Source organism: Trichosurus vulpecula, chromosome 4 (assembly GCF_011100635.1).
Source record: "Trichosurus vulpecula isolate mTriVul1 chromosome 4, mTriVul1.pri, whole genome shotgun sequence".
Classification (NCBI taxonomy): Eukaryota; Metazoa; Chordata; class Mammalia; order Diprotodontia; family Phalangeridae; genus Trichosurus; species Trichosurus vulpecula.
The window spans coordinates 30,627,398-30,652,424 of record NC_050576.1 but is presented as its reverse complement, the minus strand read 5'-3'; the positions used below and the strand labels follow the sequence as shown (position 1 = coordinate 30,652,424).

Genomic DNA, 25,027 nt, shown 5'->3' with positions numbered 1-25,027 from the left:
GAGAGCCTGAGAATAGGGGATGTCAGGGGAAGGGGCCTCAGAACAAGGAATGTCAGGGCTGGGAGGGGCCTTAGAGCAGAAAGGCACAGCTCTGACACTCGGTGTTCTATAGTCTTAGGCCCCTCCCAGCTCTGACATCATCTGCTTTGAATGTCTCAGCCAAGAGAGCCTTAGAAGATGACTCCAGGATCAAAGGCACCCCCCAGCTCCCCTGACTCCCACCCAGTGCTTGCTCTTTTGAGGAGCCCCAGTGGTTCTGGCCAGGAAGGGGCAGAGCTGGACCTAAGCCCTGCCCCTCAGCCCCACCACCCCATGTGGCAGGAGGGGAAGTCCTTCATGGCTCCCAGGCCTGCTGCTGCCTCGGGGCTGCCAACTTTATGATACCAACTGTCTTGTTGAACAAGCTCATAAAGAAGTCTACAGAGGGAGGGCCAGAGCAGGCAGCTGGCAACCCCTAGCACAATGCGGCCAAGCCCTTCAGGGCTGTCACTTGGCTCCAGAGCGAGGGACCTGGGTTCTAGTCCTGGCAGAGCAAGCCCATTTCCCTGTCTCGGTCCCCATTTCTTCCATTCTAAAAGGAGAGCTTTGGATGAAATGGTTTCGAAGGACCTTCCAGCTCTAAAGTCCACGTCCCCAGCACTCATCAGCTCTGTGACCCTCAGCAACTCCCTGGCCTCTGAGTCTCAGCTTCCTCACCTCTAAAGTAGAGACAATCTCCTTGAAAGGCCTCCCTCATAGAACTGCAGTGAGAAGGCATTCAGAATCCCTGACACACTGAAGGAACCACCACTGTCCTGTCTTCTGACTGGGCCCAGGGATCCAGAATAGACCCTGGAGATCAGTGAGTCTGACCCATCCTTGTACAGAGGAAGCCAGAGACAGGCAGGGCTACACAAAAGTGGAAATGAGGCATCTAGTTCGGCTCAGGGCTGTGGCCCTAACACAAGCCCTCCCCACTGGGTGCCGGCCACTGGGCCTTCAGAGGGAGCCCACTCCACTTTGGGAAGGAGACAAAAGTTCTCCCTCCATCCCTCTGGCTGTTGCTAGTTCTCCCAGTGGGGGCCAAGCAGAACAAAGTTAATCCTTCCACTGTCATGGCTTCCTACACTGTCTCTTTTCTAAGCTTACCATGCCCATTGTACCTTCCACTGTCCCTCCAACAGCACAGACATACACTGGTCACTTTCTAGTTCTTCAATGTCCTTCTTAAACTGTGGCGCCCAAGACTGGACCCACTGAGCCAAGTGTGTGCAGAGCGACCTGGGAGGGAAAGCGGGATCCCCAGCCTGCCCTCGTCACTCCTCTGGACATCATCCCCCTCCTCCGGCAGCCTAAGGTCTGCAGTAGACACCTGGTGTTGTGGCTGTTCTACTGGGCTGTGAACCTGCCTAGAGCCTGTCATTCACTCAGACCCCCAGATTTTATTTACACCTGTTGGCTCACCGTGTCTCCTCAAGCCTGTACTTGGGCAGCTGATTTTTTGAACCCCAGAGTTGGACTTGACATTGATCTCTCTTAATATCATACAGGCTGACCTGGGGAATTCTTAAGCTATAGCTGCTCCCCAAAGGCCTCAAGCCCTTCCCAAGGCAGGAAAGAAGGCGATACCTTACTGTGTCTAAACTCCCCATCGTCATCGCCATAGTCCCGGACCTCCTCCTCATCTTCTATGTGATTGAGGGAAAGTTTGGGGATTTTGATTTTCTTCTGCATGACACTATTTTCAAGGTCAGTTTTGTCCTCTGAAAACGTAGATGAAAAGAACAAGATGAGTTACACAGGTAGAGAGCTGCCCTCTAGCTGCCCAAGCATCCCAAGTGCTGGCTAATGCTTTTGGCAAGACCAGTTAAAAATGAGAAAGCTTCCTCACGGAATGATGGGACATCTGAGATGCCAGGGATCTCAGGGACCACTCAGCCCATCACTGTTCAAGGAAGGAGGTCCAGGAACATGCCCAAAGTCACACAATGAGTCAGTGGCACCACCAGGATGTTCAGGCCAGGACTCTCCATGACACCATGTGCTGAGCTCTGGGGCCCTGACAGGGGCATCTGGAAGGATCTCAAAATGAGATCATAGAAACTGGATTCCTCTTCCTTTCCTCCTCAAGGGTTTCCCAACTGATGTATTCCAAATGCATTTACCAACATGACCTAGAAGGGGACATTTGGCACTCAACCAGCTCACAGGCAAAGTGAAGGTTGTGCTGGGGGCAGGCATCATGTTTTGGGGGCATATGGTGTTCCAGTGAATGTGATTTTTTGGGGGGGTGTCTTTCCTTGTTCTCCTGAATCTCCACATCCCATTAAAACATGAAGATCATGGAGGAATAAGCACCATTAAATCAGATATTTCAGAGACACGAAAGGCCAAGACTTCTAAAGCTCACTTCAGAGCCATGGCCTCCCCAGGCTCAAACTCTGGTTCACCTAAAGACATCTGTGCCTCCAGGGTGGGTCCTCCAGGATGAACCACACTCTATGTGGTTAGGTGACCTGCAGCAGCCTCAGGAATGGAGGGGAACCCTACTGGACTCTGGGAACTTGCTTCTATATTGGGGAGAACTATCTGTGAGGTGGAGACATGCTTAGACAGAAGCAGCTTTTCCACACTGGATGTCAGGGGGACAGAGGAACTAAAGGGAGGTGAGAAGAGAATGAGAGAAAGGAGGGGAAGGAGAGAGAGGGAAAGGAGGGGAGGGAGAGAGAGGGAGAAAGGAGTGGAGGAAGAGAGAGAAAGGAGGAGGGGAGAGAGAAGGAAAGGAAAGGAGGGAAAGATAGAAAGGGGGGAGGGAGAGAAAGGAGATGAAGGAGAGAAAGGAGGGGGGACAGAGAAGAAAAGGAGACGAGACAGAGAGAAGAAAAGGAGGGGAGGAAGAGAGAGGTAAAGGAGGGGAGGGAGACAGAGGGAAAAGAGGGGAGGGAGAGAGAAAGGAGAGGAGGTAGAGAGAGGGAAAAGAGGGGAAGGAGAGAGAGAGAGAAAGGAGGGGAGGGAAGAAGAACCACCTCTGGGGGGCCCTGGATCTGTAGACACCTTGGGGGGTGGCTGTGGATGTCACCGGAGGCTTAGGGACAGGGCCTTGGTGGGGCCAGAGACTAAAACAACAGGCCCATTATTGGGGACTTTTGTGCTTATGCAGATCTCTTGTCCTAACAGCCCCATCAGGCAGATTGCACCTGGCTCATTGCTCCCATTCTAGGGAAGAAGAAACTGAGGCTCAAAGATGGAGGAGACTTGCTCAGGATAACGCCACCAGTAATGCAGAACGGTGATTCAAACCAAGGTCTCTTGACTCCAGGCTTGGCACCTGAACATTCCAGGAGCTGTCCTGTTTCTACTAGCCCTGATGCTGGCCATGGACAGACCTAAGACCCATCAGCCCAGCTAATGGGTCCACCCTGACCCTAAGTCCCACTTTGTTAACCGCAGAGGAAAAGTCATGGGTTTTTAGAGTTTTCAGCATCTGCACCTCGGAACCCTAAGAGGTCTGGGAAAAGGCCTTCCTCCTGCCTCGAAGCCAGCGATCTCAAAAGGGCCCCAGCAGGGTTTGATCAGGGCTGATCTTGGAGCCTGGGGAGAGCACTGAGGAACAGGTCTTGCCTCATCCTTCCCAGGCCCACCCTCAGCCCCTAATGTCCAGCGATGCAGACTTGGGCAGAGAAGCTAGAGTTTAATAAGGAATTAGGAAAAGGAAGAAGGGAATTCCACAGCAACCTGCCCCTTGGAGGGGAAGGAGGCCCTGGGCTGGCTAATGATGACAGCCACAGGGAAGTCACAGACTCAAAGGACTGTGTATCTAGGCTGGAAGGATCTCCAAGGCCACCTAGTCCAAAATCCTCATTGTGCACATGAGGAAACTGAGGAGGGGGGAGGGGTAGAAGAGGATTCTAAGGAAGCTGATGTGGGGAAGATCGCCCTAACAATCAGAGCTCTCCCAAAACAGAGAGGTTGCTGTTTCACAGAAAGTATCTGAGCAGAGCCGGACAGCGACCTACCTGCCCAGGACGCTGGAGACGGAGATGGGCCAGAAGACCTTCCTACAACTGTGCATGTTCTGGGTGGAGGTGGGATCCCTGCATTACTTTGGGAATTTCTGGACAAAGAGCAGGAGGAAAAGACATGAACCATCCCCCTCCACCCCTCAAATCTCTCTGCTCCAGCCCCAGGGCCCTGTCAGAATCTGGAAGGAGCTTTGAGTGTCTGTAGGGAGAGGGGCCAAGGAGGACAGGGGCGTCAACAGCTTAGGCCTCGATCAAGGGAAAGTTTCTGGTCTTTCTTTAAAACGAGAAAAAAAAAACTGTTTAAAGCTGTTCCAATTCTTTCTTTCTCTGCCTTTTCTAGACCTAAAAATAAACAAATAAACAGAATCATGCAAAATGGCTGTAAATTAACAGAGATCAGGGCAGGGGCTGAGGGTTTGAAGTATGAGGTCCTGGGTTCGAATGCCAGCCCTATCATTAGGAGAAACTGACGCGGGGGCAGAAGAAGCCGCAAGGGGGGAAGCCCTGGCCTTGGGGGCAGGAAGATTGTGCTTCAGGTACCCTTTTGGATGCCTCCTGGCTGTGTTACCCTGGGCCAGTCACCTAATGTCTCTGAGCCTCAGGCTCTTCACCTAAAATGGGGTCGATCCCATCCGCAGCATCTTCCTCCTGGGGGATGTTAGGAGAGTCAAACAAGGAGGTGTTTGGGAAGGGCTCTGTGAAACTTTAAGTGGCCTAAACAAGTACTACCCCTGGTAATCTTGTTGTTAGACAAGAGAAGCACACACCAGTCAGGTGGGCTGGGGCAGGAGGAGGGCACTCCACTGAGCTTCAGAAGACCTGGATTCAAATCCTGACCTTGGATCCCTGGGTACTCTGCCCTTGCAGGCATCACTCCATCAATCCTTCTTGCCATGGCTACTTGGAAGAATGTGTGGATCTACTCACCCATGGTCCCAGTGCCCATCTCTGAGATTCTGCCAATGCACACAGTCCTCCCTGGCCACTCGAGGGCTGCCCAGGGGGTTGGGGGGAGGCATTGTTTCTACCACTAGAACAGAGGACCTTCATCTGGAAGACATGAACTTGGTCTTTGAGAAATCTTTTGAGAACTGTAGTTCAATATGATGGGTTTCCTTTGCAATCCTGTGCATTTTATTTGGCACATTTAAAAGCACGACTTTGCTAAAGGCTGTGGGCTTTCCCAGGCTGACCCCATATTAATATGTAAGCTCCTGGAGGGCTTTTGTGTCCCCGACATCTAGCATGGTGGCTGGCATACAGTAAGAGCTAAATAAATGCTTTCTCTTTGATTCATCCATTGCCTCACATGAGGACTGGGTGGGCCCTAAAGCCCTTCCCAGGTGTCCACCCCAGAATCCCAGCAATTCAGAGGTGGTCTGACCCAACCCTGCTACAGTCCCACCCCAGGGCCAGACAGTCTTGGCTTGAAGCCTTCCTCTTTCTTCTATAGGACTCTAAGCTTGCTGAGGACAGCCCCATAGGGATCCTTTACTTAAGGTCAGTGCAGGGCACAAGGGGACAGCCAATAAGCGTTGACTGCATTGCCTTCAATTCAGTTCAGTGACATCACGAAACGGACCCTCTGAGTCACTCAGCCTCAGCTTCCTCATCTGTGACATGAGGATAATGCTCTTTGATATGTTTGCTTCTGCTATGAAGAAGAAATGGGGGTAGGCCCACTGACTCTGATCACCACCACTCTCCACATCCCCTGCAGCTTCTCCTGACCCCAGCCTGAGAGTTCAGACGCACCTATCCTCAGCTGGGAGGGCCCAAGATGCCCCAAAGGTCACTGGTCAATGATAGGTGACAGCCTCCTGGCCTACGTCTTCCCCAGGGCAGAGGATGGTACCAAGGGTTAGGATTCCCAAGGCTGCTTCCCCTGCAGAGCGCCGAGGAGAAAACATAAAGGCCTTAGCGGGGCAAATCAGATGACGAGGTCACCAAGGCGGACCCTGGAAGCCTGACTAGAAGCCTTGAATACTCAACATGGAAAAGGCATGGTGGGTAAGCAGCCACTGACTACATTGATTTCCTATTTTCAGGTCCCAGTGGATATTTTTAAGGGCAATGTAATTAGAGAAATCGCTTCTGGTCATGTTCAGGAGAAGGAAGCCCCTCCTATGCCCCCCAGTTAGGCCTACCTTTTGAGGCATGAGTGTCTGATGTCTTCAGAGCACCCTGGGGCAGGAAACAGACCAGATGGGGAACCAGAAGGCCTGCGTTCGAATCTCACCTCTGCCGGGGGGTCTGGGGCAAGGCCCTTCCCTGTTCTGTGCCTCAGTTTCCTCCCTTGAAGAATAGGGGGATGAACTATGGAGTCCCCAAGGTATCTCTGAGCTCTAAACAAGGATGAGGCGAGTGAACACAGCCTTGACCTTGGGCCTGAGCAATTCTGTCAAAGAATGGAGTCTTCCCTGAGAGGGGCTGGGGGAGGATGGAAAAACTCTCAGCCTGGCTGTTGTAAGGAACACACATGAACACAAGTGGATCGTAGAAGTGGAAGTCACTGACAGAACAGCCTCTGTGAGTGGGAAGGATTTTCCCGTGTCTTCTGGGGCAGGAGTCCCAACCACCCCCGGAGGCCATCCAGCCTCTCCTTGAAGTCCTCCGTGGAGAGGGAGGCCACCCCCCTGAAAGCAGAGTGGTGGATGGGAGGACTTCAGAGCCAAGATCAGAGATCCCGCTCTGACTCTACCCCTTACTAGCTATGTGACGTTTGTGAGACTCAGTCCCTCCATCTGTGAAATGGTGATAATAAGGGCGCCACCAAGGGCACCACCATCCTCTTGAGAGGACGAGATCAGGCCCTGTAGAATGCACTGAAGAGGGTGGGGATGTTTAGCCTGAAGACAAGACTTAGGGAGCAGGTGAAAAGAGGAGGGGAGGGAACCTGACAGCTGTCATCTAGAACCTTAAAGGACCCAAACAGCATGCTGTGGAGTGATGGGGGTGGACACTAGAGGGAGGGAGATTTCATTCTACATAAGGAAAAATCTTGAGAGGTGGTGAGTTCCCCATTCCTAGAAATCTTCAAGAATCTCACCACTTGTCAGGGAGGGGATATTGTAGGAAAATAAAGGTTGAGCTATATACCCAATGAGGTCCCTCAAAACTCTCAAGGTTCCACAATGCATTAACTTCTCATCCCTGGGGCTTGGCTTCCCCATCTATAAAACAAGGGGGTTGAGACTAAAAGATCCCCGAGGATGCCTCCTTCCCCAACTCTGACATTCCTAGTGCTGATACTCTGTTCTAAGGCCCCTCCCATCTCTGACATTCCCTGTTCTAAGGCCCCCCTCCCCCAACTCTGACATTCTCTGTTCTAAGGCACCTCCCAGTTCTGATACTCTCTGTTCTAAGTCTCCTCTCAGGTGAGATATCCTCTGTTCTAAGCTCCCTAACATCAATGACATTCTCTATTTTCAGATCTAAGGGCTCTCACCCCTCCCACATCCTAGGATTTTCTCATCGACTGAGAAGATGGATTTACCCAGTGGCCCCTGGAAAGTTCCTTACTAGAGTTAATGTGTCTCGCAGGAGTCAGGCCTCCATTCCAGGCCTGGCTTGCCACCAGGGAAGATTCTGTCTCTACGCCTTCCAAGGCCTAACTAAACTCTGTGTGAAGAGGGACTGCTGGCAGACACCTGAACCCTCCAGGTCACCCAAGTCCACCAAGAGTTCAAAATAGCCCAGCGGGGCAGCCGCCTGCATGCTGGGCAGAGGACAGAGCTCTTGCCCAAGTAGAGTTGAGGCCAGATCCTATCACAGCATTTTGTATTATGGGCAGCAGGTAGAAGTGGGCTGAGTCCATCAACTCTAGGCTCAGAGATTCAATAAGCTTCTGTTAGGGAACATGCAAAGAGCTACTTACCTGGGGAGATGTGCTCTAAATGACAAGCCTGGATAAGCAATGAGCCCCAGGCATGGGGGGCAGGGGGGTTCCAAATGCACCCAAGTCCCACAAAAGCCCACCAGCACTGGGCCAGACCTCAACAAGTGGCTTTGTTTCTTTTTTAAAGTACATAAAACACTAACACTTTCTACACTCATGGCGTCAAACAAGTAGAGTTAAGAGGCATGCTACTCCACTTTTCAGATGAGTAAACTGAGCCTCAGAGAAGTTAATGGCTTGTTCAGGGTCACACAGAGGTGCCCCACCAGCTCACATGATCAGGAAGCAGAGGGCCAGAGTAGTCACATGACTCACCCAGACCACCTAAGTTTGGTCTCCCATTGTCAAAGGGATGCTGTCTCATCCAACTAGACTAGAAGAACCAGCAAACAATGGAAAAGATCCTCAGTGCCCAGGGAAAAGAAGGGTGCCCTGCAGGTTCCAGGAGTCTCACTGAAAATGAAGGGCTGGGGGGGCCACTGACAGCAAATCTCAATCAGTCAACCAACAAACATTTGCGGGTGCAATCACAAAAGTGAAATCACCCTTGTCTTTGGAGAGGAAACATGTGGGTAGAGATGTAAATGTGGGAGAGGTGCCCCTGGCTGGGGGAGTACTACCAGGCAATCATAGGAGGCTTCCTGAAGGAGGTGCGATGTAAGCTAAGCCTCAAATGGAGCTGGGAGTCCCCAGGGGCAGGAGAGGCATTCTGCTACGGTGGGTGGGACCACCTGGGCAAAAGCACAGCCAGCGGGTCAGCTGGTGGGAGCCAGAGGGAGGGACCCATTATCAGCCCAGAGACGTCGAGGCTGCAGTTCAGACTGGGAAGGACCTTCAATACTACACACATGAGTTTGTATTTAATCCTAAGGGAAATGGGAAGTCACTGCAGGTTCTTGAGGACAGGAGTGACATGGTCAGACCAGGAGCTGTGAGGAATAGGATGGATCAGAGAGATGAAAGAGTGGAGACAAGGAGGCCAATGGGGAGACAACAGCAATGATCCAGGCAAGAGACAAGGAAGAGAACAAGGGAGACTCTGGGGATGTTGTGGAGGGAGAATAACAAGGCTGAGCAGCAAACAAGGGAGGGAAGGGCCTGGCAGAAGAATGGGGCTCTCAAAGGAAGAGGGATGTGCAGAAGAAGGGGGAAAGAGGAGGAGTTCTAATGGGGAGGGGGGCAGGGATCTAAGATGGGTCCGGAGCATGCGGGTGAAGATGCTGGGACTCGGGAGAGAGGTTAGGGCTGGATATAGAAGGCTGAGAGTCATCTGCACAGAGTTGAGCTTGTGAGATTGCCAAGAGAGTTAGAAGAGGCGTGGCCCAGGACAGAGGCCTGAGGAGCCCATTGTAAGAGGGGACTACAGACATAATGAGCCTGCAGAGGAGATGGTCAGACAGCTGGCAGGAGAACCAGGAGAGAGCAGGGCATGAAAACCTGGAGCAGAGACAGAGGTCAAGAATGAAGAGGGAGGAAGAGAAAAGGCCAGCTCCGTAGAGCCTGAGTGGTAGAGCACAGAGAAATGAACAATGTCCATGTTGGAAGACATCCTAGAATACAGAATGTCAGAGCTGGGAGGGCCCTTAGAACATAGAATGTTAGAGCTGGGAGGGCCCTTAGAACACAGAATGTCAGAGTTGGGATGGGCCCTTAGAACACAGAATGTCAGAGTTGGGATGGGCCCTCAGAACACAGAATGTCAGAGCCGGGAGGGACCTTAGAACACAGAATGTCAGAGCTGGGAGGGGCCTTAGAACAGAGTCTGTCAGAGTTGGAAGGGAGCTGAGAATTAGAAATGATGGAGTGGAGAGGACTAGGAGCAGAGAATGTCAGATCTATCCAGGGGTAGTCTGGTCTCTCCAGAGGCACTAACTCATGAGGTAACCTCTGGGTAATTCTGTTCCCTTCTCTGAACCCCACTTTCTTTCTCTGGAAACTCAGGATACCGGATCCTGCATCAATGTGTGTACATCTATGTATCTGGCTGTGACTGGTTCAAAGTTGGTCTGGGTTGCCTCTGCCTGCTCTGGCCCACAGCCTCAGTGACCTGACTGTACACCCTGTGGATGGGACCAACAATGGTTAATGTTCTCTTGCGCTCTGGAGGGATGGGGGTGGCACCCACAAGCTCCTCTCTTTGCTCCAATATATATCAGCTAAAACATGTCAAAACTGAAACTCTAAGCTTTGCCGCCTCCTCTCTCCCCACCCCCCTTGGCAGGCTTCCTCACTGATGACATCGAGCAATCCTGGCCAGCCCTCTGCCTCCCCACTAATCCTGGGCGCTCGCCAAAGCATTCTCTTGCCATCGCTCTGTTTGGACCAAAGATGCCAAGATGGGCCAAGAACACGGAACAAACCAAAGTTATCCAAGAAAGAAGAATGAGGCTTGGAAAGAAATCTCCTCCAAAGTCCTGAGCTTTTTCAGCTGAAGGACTGACAGAGGAGGCTGCTAGCTTTTTTTTGGCCTTTTACACAGACAAAGGTGATGCGATGGCTCTGCAGAGCAGCTTTTTGGTCTGTGCTCATATCGGCAGATGGGTGTTAGGGATGTGCCTGCTCCCCCACTTCCCACCGCAGGAAAGAGCCCTGACCTGGGACTGGAGGCCCTGGGTCCACCTTGGACATGTGACTCTGCCATTCTGGGCTCCCCATCTTCAAGAGGGGGGCTGGCCTGGATGACTGCCAGTGACCCTTCTGTCTCTGCCACATGGTGTGGCTCACAGGAGGAGGGCTAGCAATGGATGGCCTCATCCATTCCTGGGTCCTGGCTGCTTCAAGCTCTGTCCAAAAAAGGGACTAGGCCATGGCACGCTCTGGTTGCTAACAAAACCCAGCTGAGCCCAGGCTCTTTGGGGAAAGTTGACCCAGGAAAATGCGGCCTAGAAGGGAAAGAGCAGAGAGGGCTTTTAGAAAGGCTGGAAAAGGTCCCTCCCTCCACTTTGCCCTGGGGCTCTGTGCCCTTCTGATTGCCCAAGGCTCTTTGGAGGGTTCAGTGTTCCAGGCCTGGAGGACTGGGTGAAGAGCCTCATGACTCACTTGCCACACTTTCTGGGTCACAGTGCACTCAGGAGTGCCCAGACCGAGCTGGCGGCTCCCCGGATGATGGGTTTGGAGAGTGGCTGTGGCTGCTGGGAAGCCTTCAGGAAGCAGGATGCTCTCCAGAGACACCACAAAGCCGATCTGAACCCCAGCTGCAGTCTCCCTTTGGGTGTCAGAAGAGGAAGATTAACTACCTATGGCTGATTCAGCCATAAGGAAGCCAAACCTCATCTTTCACATAGCATCTCCTCAGGCCAGAGAAAGAAAGCTGTCTCTGCCCCAACAAATTAGCATTTTAGTGGAGAAGATGGTCAAGGGTGGGATAGGAGGGAGGCATCAAGAGGCAACTAGCACAGCATTTCCCCCAAATCACAGAACCACACAATGTCCGAGGGACCACAGAATGAGAAGAGAGTGTCAGAGCTGGGAGGGCCCTTAGAACAGGGAAGGCCAGGATTGGAGGGAACCTTCAAGATCATTTAGCCAAAGCCCCTTTTGGACAGGAAACAGGCCCAGGGAGAAGTGACTTGGCCAAGGTGACAGCTGCAGTCCATATTAGTGTGACTTCTTCCTGGAGTGACACAGCCCAATGCACCCAATGCCCACCCCCAGCTGTCTGAATCTATGCCTGGGCTTAAGAATGGGAAATGCCACAGCAGCTCCAGGAAGAATCAACCCTCTAGCCTTTTAGGAGGTTCCAAGCTGGTCCATAACCAGGGAAAGGGCTCCAAAGGCAAAAGGAATCAGTTAGAGTTTAACAAACAAAGATGAAATGGGTAGAGAACCAAGGCTCCTATGCAAAAAATGGTGGGTACTCCCCCTAAAATTGGAGCAAGGAGCAGAAAGGTCTCTCCTTGAGTTGTGCTGGACATGGTGACAGCCAATCTTGGGAGAAATCTGACAATTTTTCAAAGTCTCTCCCTGTTACTATCTCTGTCTCTCTTTTCCCCTCTCTCCATCCTCCCTCCTTACTCTTCCCCTCTCTGTCTCTCTATCCTCTCTGTCTCTGTCACACACACACACACACACACACACACACACACACACACACACACACACAAACGCGCGCGCGCGCGCAAGAGTTACACAGAAGAACAGAAAAAACCTCCAGAATTTGGAGTCCCAAAACCCACTGATTCAGTGATGCCTTTCAGACTCAAGGCTGATGTTCTCCTGGTCTGAATGTGAGCCCCTGCCCAGTCCCCAGATCTGCTTCATACAGACCCAGATGACAGCATGTTACAAATCTGGTTTCCGTAGGATGTTTGTAGGACTATTTTTTTTCCAGGTGGTACCTCTACATTATTTTCTTTTCACCGCTCTCTCTTTTTAGGAGGCAGCCTACACCTACGAAGGCAGCTATTCAAAATACTATGGCAACCCTGGTCGGCAGGTATGACCAAGCTAAGGAATGCTGGGGAGGAGATAGGAAGAGGGCAGGCCAGGGAGCACTATGGGACAAAAGCGAAGACATAGGAAAGAGAAAAGAGACAAGCATGACTTCAATCACAGACATGCCTTTTCTGGGCCTCAGTTTCCCTCTTACTGGGCTGCCTGGAGGAGAGTTCTTTGCAATGCTAAAGTCTTTCTTAGGGAAATGCAAGAGACTGGAGTCCAACACCTTGGGCCTCAAGATAACCCCAAGTTATCATCTTTAGAATGAGGAGGTGGCCTTCAAGGCCCCACCCGGCTCTAAATCTAGAGTCCTGGCTCGGACTGCTGGGAGACCTTTCTCCTCCCTGAGACTCAGTTTCTTCTTCTGTACAATGGCCTCTGCCGGCTCTCTGCTGCTGTTTACAACAGCGTGTCACAGCTGGCATTGTAGATGGCACTGATGGTAGGAGACGCCAGTGCTGACTTGCTGGGGCAAACAGCAGTGAATCACCCACTGGGATGGTTTTTCTTCCTTCTAGGACAAGGCAGCTAAGGTTACAAATCCAGCGGGTGCCTCAGGCACCACATTTTAGGGAGGGTGTGGACAAGCTGGAGCCAATCCAAAAGGGGCCACCAGATGGGTGGGGACTGGAGGGCACCCCCAGGAGGTCCAACCTAAGGAAGGAGGGTAGAGTAAGTGTGACTTGGAGAGGAACAGGGGTTGGGGTACAGTGACCAGCTAGCGTCCTTCAAGTGGTCAAAGGGCTTAGGCTTGTTCTGCTGGGCCCCAGAAGGCAGAACAGGAGCAGGGACAGGGGTGGGGATAGACTGTCCAGAGCCAGGCCAGAGTCAGGCTCAGGGAGAATCTGTCTCCCCCTCCTGGGAGGGAGCCTCCCCAAATGCAGAATGGAGTTAGACAATTCTACAATACCAGCTGACTTGGTTTCTACTCTTGGGAAACAGCTGATCTCTTTTGCTGAAGACATAGGAGGAAAAAAAGGAAGTAGCCAAGATCTTTCCCCTTCATCAGCTTTCAGTCTGAGTGTGCTCCATGGCCCCTACATGACAGATGGATGTCCAGTGGCAAGGCTGGCCCTCCTAGAAGAGGGCCCCAAGGCTACATCTGTGGATCCAAAGCTCCTTGTTCTGGAGGTCTACTGTGCATCCAGCTGTCTTTTCTACCTGCTCCTCCCAGATTGCAGCCCAGGGAGGAGGCCTGCCCACAGCCTGCCCAACACCTGCCCAGGGGTCAGTATGGTGCAGAAGCCCCTTACGCTCTTCTGGTACTTGATGAGAGGCCTGGGACCCTGCCAGCTCTGTGACACCAGGCAGGTAAATGTACCCTCAGCTCCCAGGGAGAGGAGCTGGCTTTGGGTGATGGTGTCATCACTTCCTGGCTAGGACTTGGGCAGGCTGCTGAACTGCTTTGACCTCAGTTTCCCAACCTGTTAAATAAGAAGGTTGGACTAGATGGTCAGCTCTCCATTTATCTGGGTAGGATGAGCACTGGTTTCTGATGCTGCACAGATAGCTGGGCGGGCTGGGCCTGGAGTCCAGGAGACCCGAGTTCAAAACTGGTCCCAGAGCCTTCCTGGTCACGTTACCCTGGCCAGGTCATTGCCCTTCTGTCTCAGGGGAGGATAATAATAGCCCCTATCTCCCAGGGTTGTTGGGGGATCAAATGAAATATGTGTAAAGCACTTAGCACAATGTGTAGCACACAGTAGGTGCTTAATAAACGCTTGTTCCCTCCACTCTGCCTCACATGTGAGCCTCAGTTTCTTTATCTATAGAATGGGGATGATAAGGCCAAGAATGAAGAATGGCCCAATTCAGTGCATTGAGGGCTCAGGCTCCATCAGAACAATGGAGGGAAAGAGGTGGCAGCCAGAGGCAGCAGCATGAGGCAGAGGACTCCAGGACACTCCCTATGTGACTGTGCTAAGTTCCTTCTGGGGTTCAGTTTCTCCATCTGTAAGATGGGGTTGTGCCCACCCCATGAGATCATTCATTCCGTGTCAGATCTGAAAGCACACTACGAAGCAGGGTGTGAACGGAAGGGCATGCTGTGCTTAGCACCATGCCTGGCACGAAGTAGGTGCTTAAATGTTTACAGACTGTCTAGCATAGGACCACAGACCCCAAGGCTCAGCTGCCGCCTCCAAGAAGCCACCCCTGATCAAATCCTGAGCCATGAGGACCCTGGAGACTGGCTGCTGGGAATTCTTAAGAAGCATCCTGTCTCAAGAAGCAGGCAGGACACTCCAAGGCTCTTTAAGCAGACCTGGAGCTCCCCCCAGGAGGAAGGGGTGCCAGCACAGGCATCTCAGAGGTGACAGGGACCTCAAGCCAACTCACCCAGGCAGGAAACCCTTTGACAACATACCTTCAAAGTGGCCATCCAGGCTCTGGTTGGATACCTCCAGGGATGGGAAACTCACTATTTCCTAGAGTAGTGAGGGAGGCTTACGACCTGCCACCTTGGGGCAGATCCAACTGGAAACCCTTACTGGGGCTTCTGGGCTAGAAGCTGGGGAGGTCGCATGCCTTCCAATGTTCCTTCCAGCCTCCCTCCTCATACAGCCTAACGTATGTCTCTACAATGGGCTTCGGTTCCAAAAGAAGGATGAACCAACACCCTCGGGCCCCAACAACCTCTATGTGAGCTCTGTTGGGGGAGGGGGACAGATAGAAGAATGCCCCTCCCCCAACCCCAGAAACCACTTTCTCTTGCCTTTTTCCTCCCCACCCTCCCCATTCCATTCTTTAAATTTTTTTCAACAAGTCAAACGGAAGGCAAGTTATGGTGTCCCTTGGTAGACTGTCAACTCCCTGAAACTGGTCTCTCCCTCGCCTCCCCCTGTACCCTGGGCTGCTGGTGCCCTCAGCTCTGATTGCTGGACCCTGTGCATGGAGAATAAACATCTGTCTGCTAACCAGTCAGGTAGGTCCTCAATTCTCAATCTCTTTCCACTTTCTCGTACTGTCTTGACCCTAAAACTTGTCCTCTTTAGGGGACCAACTGCCCAGCTTTCTTTATCACCACCCAGGCCTTTTCCCATCTCTGCCTGGCCAAAGGGGCTTACTGGCTGGTCATCTGGGGCAGGTCCCTTCCCTTCTCCGGGCCTCAGTTGCCTGAGCTGTAAAATGGGTTTATCCAGATGACTGCTAAGGCCCCTTACAGATCCAAGTCCTAAAATTCCTAAGTCAAGCAAGGAAGCAGGGACTCCATTTCACAGCTGACTGCCTGGGCAGGCCCTAATGAGAGAGCAGCATGTTCATATGGGGGGGGCGGGGGGAGGAGATGCAAAACAGGATTGCTAACATAGGAAGGGCACATCAAGACCAGGACACAGAACTGGGACTTTTTAGTTGGGAGAAAAGGGCTGCTAGGAGACATCTTCAAATGTATGAAGGGTTATAAAGTAGACCCCAGAGGGCAGGACAAAGAGCAACTTGGATGCTGGTGGGGGTGGAGGTGGGGGAGGAAGCAGAGATTTACAAGGAGGATGTTTTAGGCTTGATATAAGGCCTTGGGGGTGGTGAGTTCACCATCACTGATGGTATTCAACCTAGAGCTGAGTGATCACTCGCTCAGGATTCCACAAGGGGAATCTTTGCTAAGGTATGGATCCAGACAGATGCCTACCTAGCCCTCTCTCCATCCTTCCCAGCTTTGTGAAACTGATTCCAAGTGATCCTTGTTGGCCTCAGACACCCGGCCTCCTCACCCCTGGGCTTCCTGGCCTTGGTCCCAGATACCTCTGCAGCTCTGAAGCACCACCTGTCAGTCTCTTCCTACCCTTTGCTTATGAATTGCAGGGGTGGGGGTGGGGATTAGAAGGCAGCGTGGTACATAGTACAAGGAACACAGTGGGCTAGGGGTTGGGAGACCTGAAAGAGTGCTGGGTTTGGAGTTGGAGGCACTCAGTTAAAAAAGCCAGACTGTCACTTACTAGCTAAGTGACCTTAAGCAAGTCCCTTCCCTTTGCTGGAGATCAGTTCCCTTCTTGTAAAATGAGCAGGGAGGGTACCTTCCAAGTTCCATTTAACTGGAGACCACATTTGTCTCACAGTGATGCCAGGACTCCCCATCCTCAGTTTCCCTATCTGCACAATGTGGATAATACCTCCTCTTCTGCCTACCTCACAGGAGTCCTTAAACGTGAGCTTGCTGTTATAGAGCCCCAGCATTTGGGCTGGCCTCCATGGAAACTCTCCAGGCATCAGTTTCTCCATCTGAGACAGGGCATCCAGCTCCTTCCTTCTCTGTACACTTGACAGGAGGAGGACTGATGTGTGATTGTGAGGCTCTTGGGAGCTACAGACAGGAGCTTACCCAAATACTGGGGGGTGGGGGTGGAGATAACTGTTACACAGTTCTAAAGTGGACCCATGAGGAACAGAGAGGGGCCTGAAGCTCCCCTGGTTCACTGTTAGCAGTGGCTGCAGGTCCTAGAAAAGGGATGGACCAAATGTCACCGTGGTCCCAATAGAGGGGTGTGTGTGTGTGTGTGTGTGTGTGTGTGTGTGTGTGTGTGTTGAGGGAAGGGGACAGGTAGGGGAGAGCTGCCCCGCCCCCCCCCCCCAACCACCTTCTCCTGCCTCTCCCCACCTTGGGCTCTTGAAAACTCCTTTCCAACAAGTGAAACCAAATAGACAGAGAGGAAAGGGAGAGAGATAGAGGGGGGCAGGGATGACAATGGGGAACCGATCTCAGTTTTAACTGGTCTGGCCTTTCAGAAATAAACCTCAGAAAATGAGCCTGGGAAGAAGACTGAGGGGGGCGCGGCTTGTGAGAACCGACCCCTAGCCCGTCTCCCCGCAGCCTCCCCGGGGGGGACCTGCGCCCCTCCTCCCCGCCCAGGTGTCGGGAGGCCCCCCGGCCCTTGGCCTAGGCTTTGGCAGGGGCCACCCCGATCCGCGCCCCTCGCCCCCCGCCCCGGCCCCCCGGGCCTCACTCACCTGCCAGCGCCAGGATTTGGGCCTTGTGCGGCAGCAGCGCACCCCAGGAGGCCCCGGCGGGCGCAGGCGCAGGGGGCGCCGCCGCCTCGGGGGGCTCGGGGCTCCGGTAGACCGCGTAGACCTTCTGGTTGTCAAAGTCGAGGCGCGAGCGGGGGCTGAAGTCGCGCACGCAGGACACTGGCAGCGCGTAGCACACGTTGTCCTCCAGGAAGCGCACAAAGGCGTACATGGCCGGGGTCCGAGCCGCGGCGGCTGGGGCTGTTGAGGCCGGAGGGGGACGGACCCAAGGCGGGACCGACGGACGATCGGACGGACCGAGGGAGGGGCCCCCCGGCGGCCGCGGCTCCGGCTCCGGCTCCGGCTCCGCTCAGGGGCCCGCCCGCCCGAGCAGCTGCTGGAGGCGCGGGGGCCGGGCCGGGCCGGGCCTGGCTGGGGGCGGGGGCGGGGGCGGGGCGCGGCACGCGCGGGGCGGGGGGGGGGGCGAAGCTCCGGGGCTCGCCGTCCTCCCCCCGCTCTTATTGTTCCCGAAAACCCCCCGCTCTGCCCATCGGCTGCTCTCGCCTGGGCGCCCAGGAGACAGGAGGGAGAGAGGGGGAGGGGGAAGGGGGGACGGCCAGACCTGGGGGAGGGAGGGAGAGGGGGCGGCTCTGGGAGCGTCCGCCGCTTTGGCTAAGTCAGACCCGAGCAATCACCGCCGGAGCGCAGCGCGGAGCGAGCGGCGGGAGGGGGGCGGGAGTACCCGGAGGGAGACGGGCTGAGGATCCGATGAAGCGAACCGCAGCGGCCAGACCTCACCTGGCAGCGGGAAACGCGGGGCGCTGCAAAGGCTGCCCGGCGTGGGGAGACCCACCGGGGAGCCCACAGCAAGGCCACGGGAGCGGGCCGAGCCGTGGGGGCCCAAGGAGGGGAAGCCCCGAGCCGCGGGGAGCCCGCCTGGGCTCCTTAGTTCTCTCTCCAAATCTTTCCCTGGCCCTTCGCCCGAAGCTTCTGCCTGACTCCGGCTTTCCCCCTCCAAACTTCTCATCTTCACCATATCCAGCGCTTCCACCCCACCTCCCGCTCTCCTCCTCCCTCCTCCTCTCCCTGTCTCTGTCCTTCTCCCTCCAGATCTCTGTCTCTCCGTCTCCTCCTGACAGAGGTGCCCCACGGCTCCGGCCCTGTGTCCCCAGTTCTGCCCGGACTCCCGGAGCGTGACCCCAGACTCCGCGCCTGCTGCCCTCGCCCCGTCTCCACTCCGGGTTGGGGAAGAAGAGGGTCTTGTGGGCCACTTGGGCCGGCTGGAGGCTCAGGGCAGGTGGGCCTGTCAAGTTCAAGGGTGGCTTCCACGGGGGCTCAGCATGGGTCAAGCTGTAGCCTCTTCCTCTTCTCTTCCTCCTCCCTTCCCGCCCTCCTCCAAACTGTTTTCACTCTTATGATACAAAGTAGCAGACTCGAGTCTGTGGGAAACTGGCAAGAGCAAGAGGCCCTGGTTTGGGTTTGAGGACAAACCCCGCCGTGCTAAGTCACCGAGACCCTTGACCAAGTCTCTTTTCCTGGTGCTGGTCCTTCTTCGCTCACCGGTTAAGTAACAGTATAGTCCTGATGGGTCTCCAAGACCCCTCCCAGCTCTGACATTCTGTGACACTACAGGCGGCAGGTCTTGGGGGAGGGGTGAAGAAAACCTCGAAGTCCATGGAAAATACACCTGGCCTCTGCCGGAGGGAAGAGGGCTCTGAGGAAGACTCTGCCCTGGCTCTGATCTGCTGATCTCGGCTCCGTAGCAGCCAGGAGTGCCTCCCCAAGCAGGGCCACCAATGCACCTCACCCCAACACCTGACCTTCCCAAAGTTCTAAATTGTTCATTGGAAAAAGAAATATGCCTGATTGATTTGTCAAAGACAAAGTACTAGGGCAGAAAGGGACCATCTGGGCCAAATCCTCCATTTTCCAGACGAACAAACTGAGGTTGGGCATCCTGGCAGAATGAGGATTCAGGGCTGCCAGTCCTCCTTGGGACCCTCAGGCCTGGGCTCCTTCCACATCCCTGCTTCCTAACTGTAAATGAAGCTCTCTGTTACCTACATTAACAAAGAGGACCACTGGGGACATAAAACCAGAGTTGGAGCAAAGCCTCCAAACCACTTCCACTTGGCTTGGGAACATGTCATCCCAGGAGAACTCCAGTGCAAGTCACCTCTGTTGGTGTGAACAAGCCATGACTGATGTCTCAGGGACACTGTCCAGAGGTGTCCTCAGCAAACCCTAAATGTTCTCACTAATGGTCACTGCTGAGCCAAAGGGATTCAGCCAGTCATGCCCACTGGGATAAGGAAGCAGACGAAGCACCCAGGCTTGCCACGGTGGTCACCTGGCCCAGGGAGCTGGCCGGGCAGGGCAGGCATCTAGGGTAGGTGCTCCAGGCAGGGACTGTGCTGGGCCAGATGTGAACAGAAGGCAGAGGGCTGGCTGAGCTGCCTCTGCTCTAACCACCCCAAGCTACTCCCTGCCACAAAAATGCATCTTTGTAACACTATTGTTGCCTCAGTGGTACTAAATGTCTATGAGTCATGACACCATGGTCTTTGACACTCTAAAATGATGAGAGAAGCAGGTTGTGTTCCTAAGCTAGAGGGATCAAGGAAGAGCTCTCAGAAAGGGAGATGTGCCCACCCTTAGGCCAGACCTAGGGATGGCAGCTGGACAGCTCCTGAGCTGCTGGAGGAAAGAGGGAGGGCTGCCAGGGCCTTCAGAGCAGCCTTCAGAACATTTCAAGTCTAGCACAGTCGGAATTTGCACACACAGCTAACTGCAAGGGCATCCTGTAAAACTGAAGTCTTCAAGGCAGAGCCCCCCTGCCACCAAGGGGCAATGGCCTGGCTCTCAAGGAGTGTGGGATGGATAGAAGGGGATGTGGAGGGGGAGATGGATCCTCCCCTCCCCAATAACTGTGAGCTTTTCTCCAACACAACTGTACCCCCTGACCTCGTTATAGTCCATCATTTCCATACCACATCCAGCTGGCCTCCCTGGCCTCCTCTGGGGGTTGTCCCCTCAAGATTATCCAAGACTCAGGCACCCACAGAAGCTGTGCAGGTAACATTTTCCATCCCCTCTCCTGCATTCCCACATCCTTATCACAAGGTTACCTTGTACCCCTGACAAGTACCTCTCAATTACTGGGGCAAAGTCCAGTGAGGAAGACTCCCCATCCCCTTCTTCATTTTTCCAGTTTGCATCACAGATGCAAGTAATTATCTTTCTCCCCAAACTCAGGGCTCTTCCAAACTTCTTTTACTTTTTGGGGTACCATCATTCTTCTCTCACTCAGGACCACAACCTCAGTTCTTGCCTTTCCCTCATGCCACATATCCAGTTAGTTTCCAAATCCTGTCCTTTCAATCTCCACTTCCTTCTCTTCTGTCCCTTTTCTCTACTCTCTGACATAACCCTAATTTTAGCCCCCTTGCCCTGATGATTCTAATCCCCTCCTGTGTGGAATCTCCTTGCCTCAGTCTCACTCAAATCTGATCCATTCTCCTCAAAGCTGCCAAAGTGATTTCTGTGAAGTACAGGTCTGACCATGTCACCATCCGACTCAAGCTCCAAGGACTCCCTATTGACTCTACAATCAAATATTTCTGCCTTGTTTCATCATCTCTTTTGTGTACATTTTATAATGTACATCATTATTAGTAGATTTACTTTGTCAAAATTATAAATAACTAAATATACATATAGTGGGGGTATATCCTCAAATATTTTTACTAATGGGAGTATATCATCACAAAAGTTTGGAGACCATTTCTATAAAGTAAGTCTAAGTACTGACATAGACTCATCCCTAAATGGTCAGCATTGTCTTCCCAACCTCATGCTAGTGATTCAGAACCTCCCCCTCCAACTGCTGATATACAAACCCAATCTCCCATGTTTATCTGCTCTTACTCCACCTATCTTAACTTTTCTCTTCTCTCCCCCCACTGATATCACTCCAGATCCACATGTCCCTTCCATGGTGCTCTCTGGAATGCCTACTCCATAGGTAACAAACATGCTTTCATCCTAAACCTTTTCCTTTCTCATTCCTTCTGCTAGAGGGTTCTCCCAATGAAAACACTCCCCTCAGCACCCTTTCCAGAACTGGTGGCACTTTCTTTCATACCTTCAAATCACTGGTCACAATGGAAGAGTTTGACTATCGTTTGTTCCCCAATGCTACTTCAGACTCTTCCTCTACCACCATCACTCAACAACCTCTCCTTCTTTAAGGTTCATGTTGTTCAAGTTTATCCCTCAACCCAGATCCAGGTGGCCATTATCTCCAGACACTCCAGGTCATTCTTCCTCTTTTCTCAATGAGTTCTGTGCCTCCCCTTTTAAGGTACTGCAGTATATAGATGGATGCTCCCTCAGAAACCTACCCCCCTCTCATTTCTTCAACTTACTCAATCCTCCTGAATTACTTCTCCAGCCCACCTCAGCTGCTTACAGAGTGATTGTACCTTTGAACTCGATGTCATCGACAAGTGGACCATTCCCATGCTCATAAACTCTGAAATTCCATCATCCGATCATAATCTTTTTTCATTCTATTTTCCCTGCGGCCTTATGACCCCTAACCCCGCTCTTCATTCTCCCTATCACCTCCAAGCCTTCCCCCTTTCAGTTGTCTCCCAGGCCACCACTCCTTCAAAGGGTACATCCTCATCCCTTCTCTATCTCAGCTCCTTGGTGAACTAGTTCTACACTAAACTATCCTCCATTCCCTTTTCCTATTTTTTCATAGGTAACACAAAGCCAAAAACCAGCCCTGAGTTGTCCCCACCATTTACCTCCTTCCCTTCTATTCTGTTTCTTTTAATTTCAAAGATCTATTTTTTCTCCTCACATTCCCCCATGAGAAATCACTAAAAACAAAACCTGTTATGAACACGGATAGTCAAGAAAAACAAATCCCTGCATGTGCCATGTACAAAATAAAATATTTCAGTGTGCATTCTGGGTACATCACCTTACTATCAAGAGGTGGGTAGCATGTTTCATCATGAGTTTTCTGGAATTGTAGTTGGTCATTGGGTTGATTAGAGTTCCTATGTCTTTCAGAGTTGTTTGTCTTTACAATATTGTTGTTATTATATATAAATTTTTCTCTTAGCTCTGCTCACTTCACTTTGCATTGGTTCATACAAGTCTTCCCAGGCTTCTCTGAAGCCATCCCCTTCATCAGTCCTTAAAGCACAACAGTATTCAAACATGATCATATAACACAACTTGTTCAGTCATTCATCCATTGGTGAGTACCCACTCACTTCCCAATTCTGGGCCACCATGAAAAAGCTACTATAAATATCTTTGTATATTCTGTTTGGAGCATAGACTTAGGTATTATTGGGTCAAAAAAGGTATGCACAGTTTAATAGCTGTTGTGGCCTCATTCTAAATACCTCCCAGAATGACTGGAGGAGTGCACAGTTCTACCAACAGGTAATCAATGTACCTGTTTTGCCCATAGCCCCTCAGCATTTGTTATTTTTGGTTTTTTGTCAACTTTGTCAAAGTGTGTGAGTTGGAATCTCAGAGTTGTTTCAAATTGCATCCTTCTAATTATTAGTAATTTAGAGTATTTTTATATGGCTATTAATGATTTAAATTTCTTACTCTGAAAATTGTCCATTCATATCCTTTTACCCTTTATCAATGGGGAATGGTTTTCATTTTCATATATTTATATATAAATTTCAATCAGTTCTCTACATAGCTTAGAAATGAGCTCTCTAAGTTTTATTTTTAAACAACACTGCTCTCTCTTGGTTTTATTCCTACCTGTTTGACCTCCCCTCATACTCCTTTGTTAGGTCTTCATTCTGACCATGCTCACTAACTGTGGGTATCTTTCCATGGGGCTATCCTGGATCTTCTTCCCTTTTCTCTCTCTAATATCTCACTTGGTGATCTCATCTGCTCCCGTTGCTTCAACTATCCTCTTTCTGAAGATAGCTCCCAGATCTCTAGATCCACCTCTGGTCTCTCTTCTGACCTCCCTTGGGTAGGGCCCATGTGGAATGGGTCCCATTCCATATCATCAGTTACCTTCCATGTGCTTAGGCATCTCAAACTCAACACATCCAAAACAGAACACCATCTTTAAAATTTTTTAACTTTAATTTTTTAATTAGCAAGTATTTATTTTCTCTCCCTACACTCTCCCCCAATTAAAAAAGCAGGCAAGGAAAACTCTTGGAACAAATAAGCATAATCAAAAAAAACATTCCCACGTGGGCCAACTCTTAAAATGTATGTCTCATTGTGTATCTTATGTCAGTCACTTCTCTTTCAGGAGGAGGGCAGAATGCTTAATCACTGGGCCTCTGGATTTATAGTTGGCCACTGCATTGATTAGAGTTCTTAAGTCTTTCAAAGTTATTTGTCTTTATAATGTTGTCATATACGTTGTTTTCCTAGTGCTTATCACTCCACTCTGCATCAGTTCATACAAATCTTCTCATATTTTTGTAAAACTATCCCCTTTATCATTTATGATCAACACGAGAATATTCTATTACATTCCTATACCACAATTAGTTGAGCCATTTCCCAATTGATGAATGTCCCCATACTTTCTAATTCTTGGCTATAACAAAGATAGAAACTACAAATATTTTTGCATGTGTGGGTTATTTTCCTCTTTTCTTTAATCTCCTTGGAGGTATTGGCCAAGTAATGATATCAGTGGGTCAAAGGGTATACTTATACACAATTTATCAACTTTGGGATCATAATTCCAAACTGCCTTTCATAACGCCATGACCAATTCACTACCAATGGTGCATTAATATGCTTGTTTTCCCACAGCCCCTCCAACATTTGTCATTTTCCTTTTTTTTTCTTTTTGCCATCTTTGGTAGAATTGACTTAAATCACATTTCTCTCATTTTTAGTTTAATGGTAGAATGCTAGTTGAATAAATAAACCAAGTCATCCCACTCCACTTCAAATAGGTGATAAGATGCCTTGAGACCTTAACCAGGTGAAAACAATCAATCACAGGCTTTAAACTGAGGGCAAAAAGGACCTTGGAACAGAGTGCCAATGCACAAGAACCATGTTTAGATGGGCTGAGAAAACTTAGTCCTACTCTAGGAGTTGTTCACAAAATATCAAGCAAGTTGAGAACCTGAGTATTTGAGAGGTTGGAATAAGTGTGGAATTCCAGCATCAACCTTGGGGGAGAATCATTTTGGGGAGTGGGGAGGGAGAAAGAGTCGTCTTGACCTAGGTCTCTTCCCCCTTCCTCTTCCTGCCCATTTTCTCTAGACAATGACCCTTCAAGCTTCAAAGAATCCAGAGCATTTTGAACTTAGCCATCTTCCCACTGGTGCCCTACTTCCCGGTGCCAGCAGCAACTGAAGCCAAAGACAGACTGAGTGTAGATTTATGGGTCCACAAGGAACCAAGCAGAGCAATGGCCCCTATTCCAAGGAGAACTTCTTAAGCACCTCAGGAAGGGGAGGAAAGGACTTCCAGGAACCACAAGCTGTGCTTTCTAAGCCCTAGTCCATTTTCCCTTGGACTCTGTATGTGCTGATGGGAGAAAGTATCTCAGATGGTGGGAGAAAGGTTTTGTTCCCATTGTCCTTACTGTACCATGTTAGTCAATGGCCCCAGCTACTTAAAGCTTCTTAATTCAATTGATTTTCAACTGAAAATCCTCGGGGGAGACACAGGGATGGAGGCTCACAAACCACATCAATAGAAGACGCCCCCCCAA

The 25,027-nt window shown here is 51.4% G+C and overlaps 2 protein-coding genes across 5 annotated transcripts in view; both read right to left on the bottom strand.

Moving 5' to 3' along the window:
* Positions 1-17,684, bottom strand: part of BEND5 (BEN domain containing 5) — a 43,586-nt gene extending 25,902 nt beyond the window's left edge. The window contains exons 1-3 of one of the 3 annotated variants that reach the window (XM_036757921.1): positions 17,281-17,351; positions 3,996-4,093; positions 1,609-1,742 (exon numbers count right to left, since the gene is read on the bottom strand). In XM_036757921.1, coding sequence (XP_036613816.1) covers positions 1,609-1,713 — 105 coding nt within the window. In that variant the 5' untranslated portion in view covers positions 1,714-1,742; positions 3,996-4,093; positions 17,281-17,351. Of the gene's footprint in view, positions 1-1,608; positions 1,743-3,995; positions 4,094-17,280 lie in introns of all 3 variants that reach the window. The other 2 variants (XM_036757920.1, XM_036757922.1) reach the window with 2 other exon arrangements.
* The window catches only part of AGBL4 (ATP/GTP binding protein like 4), a 799,994-nt gene that overhangs the window by 138,506 nt on the left and 636,461 nt on the right, over positions 1-25,027 (bottom strand). The gene's annotated exons all lie outside the window — the stretch shown is intronic.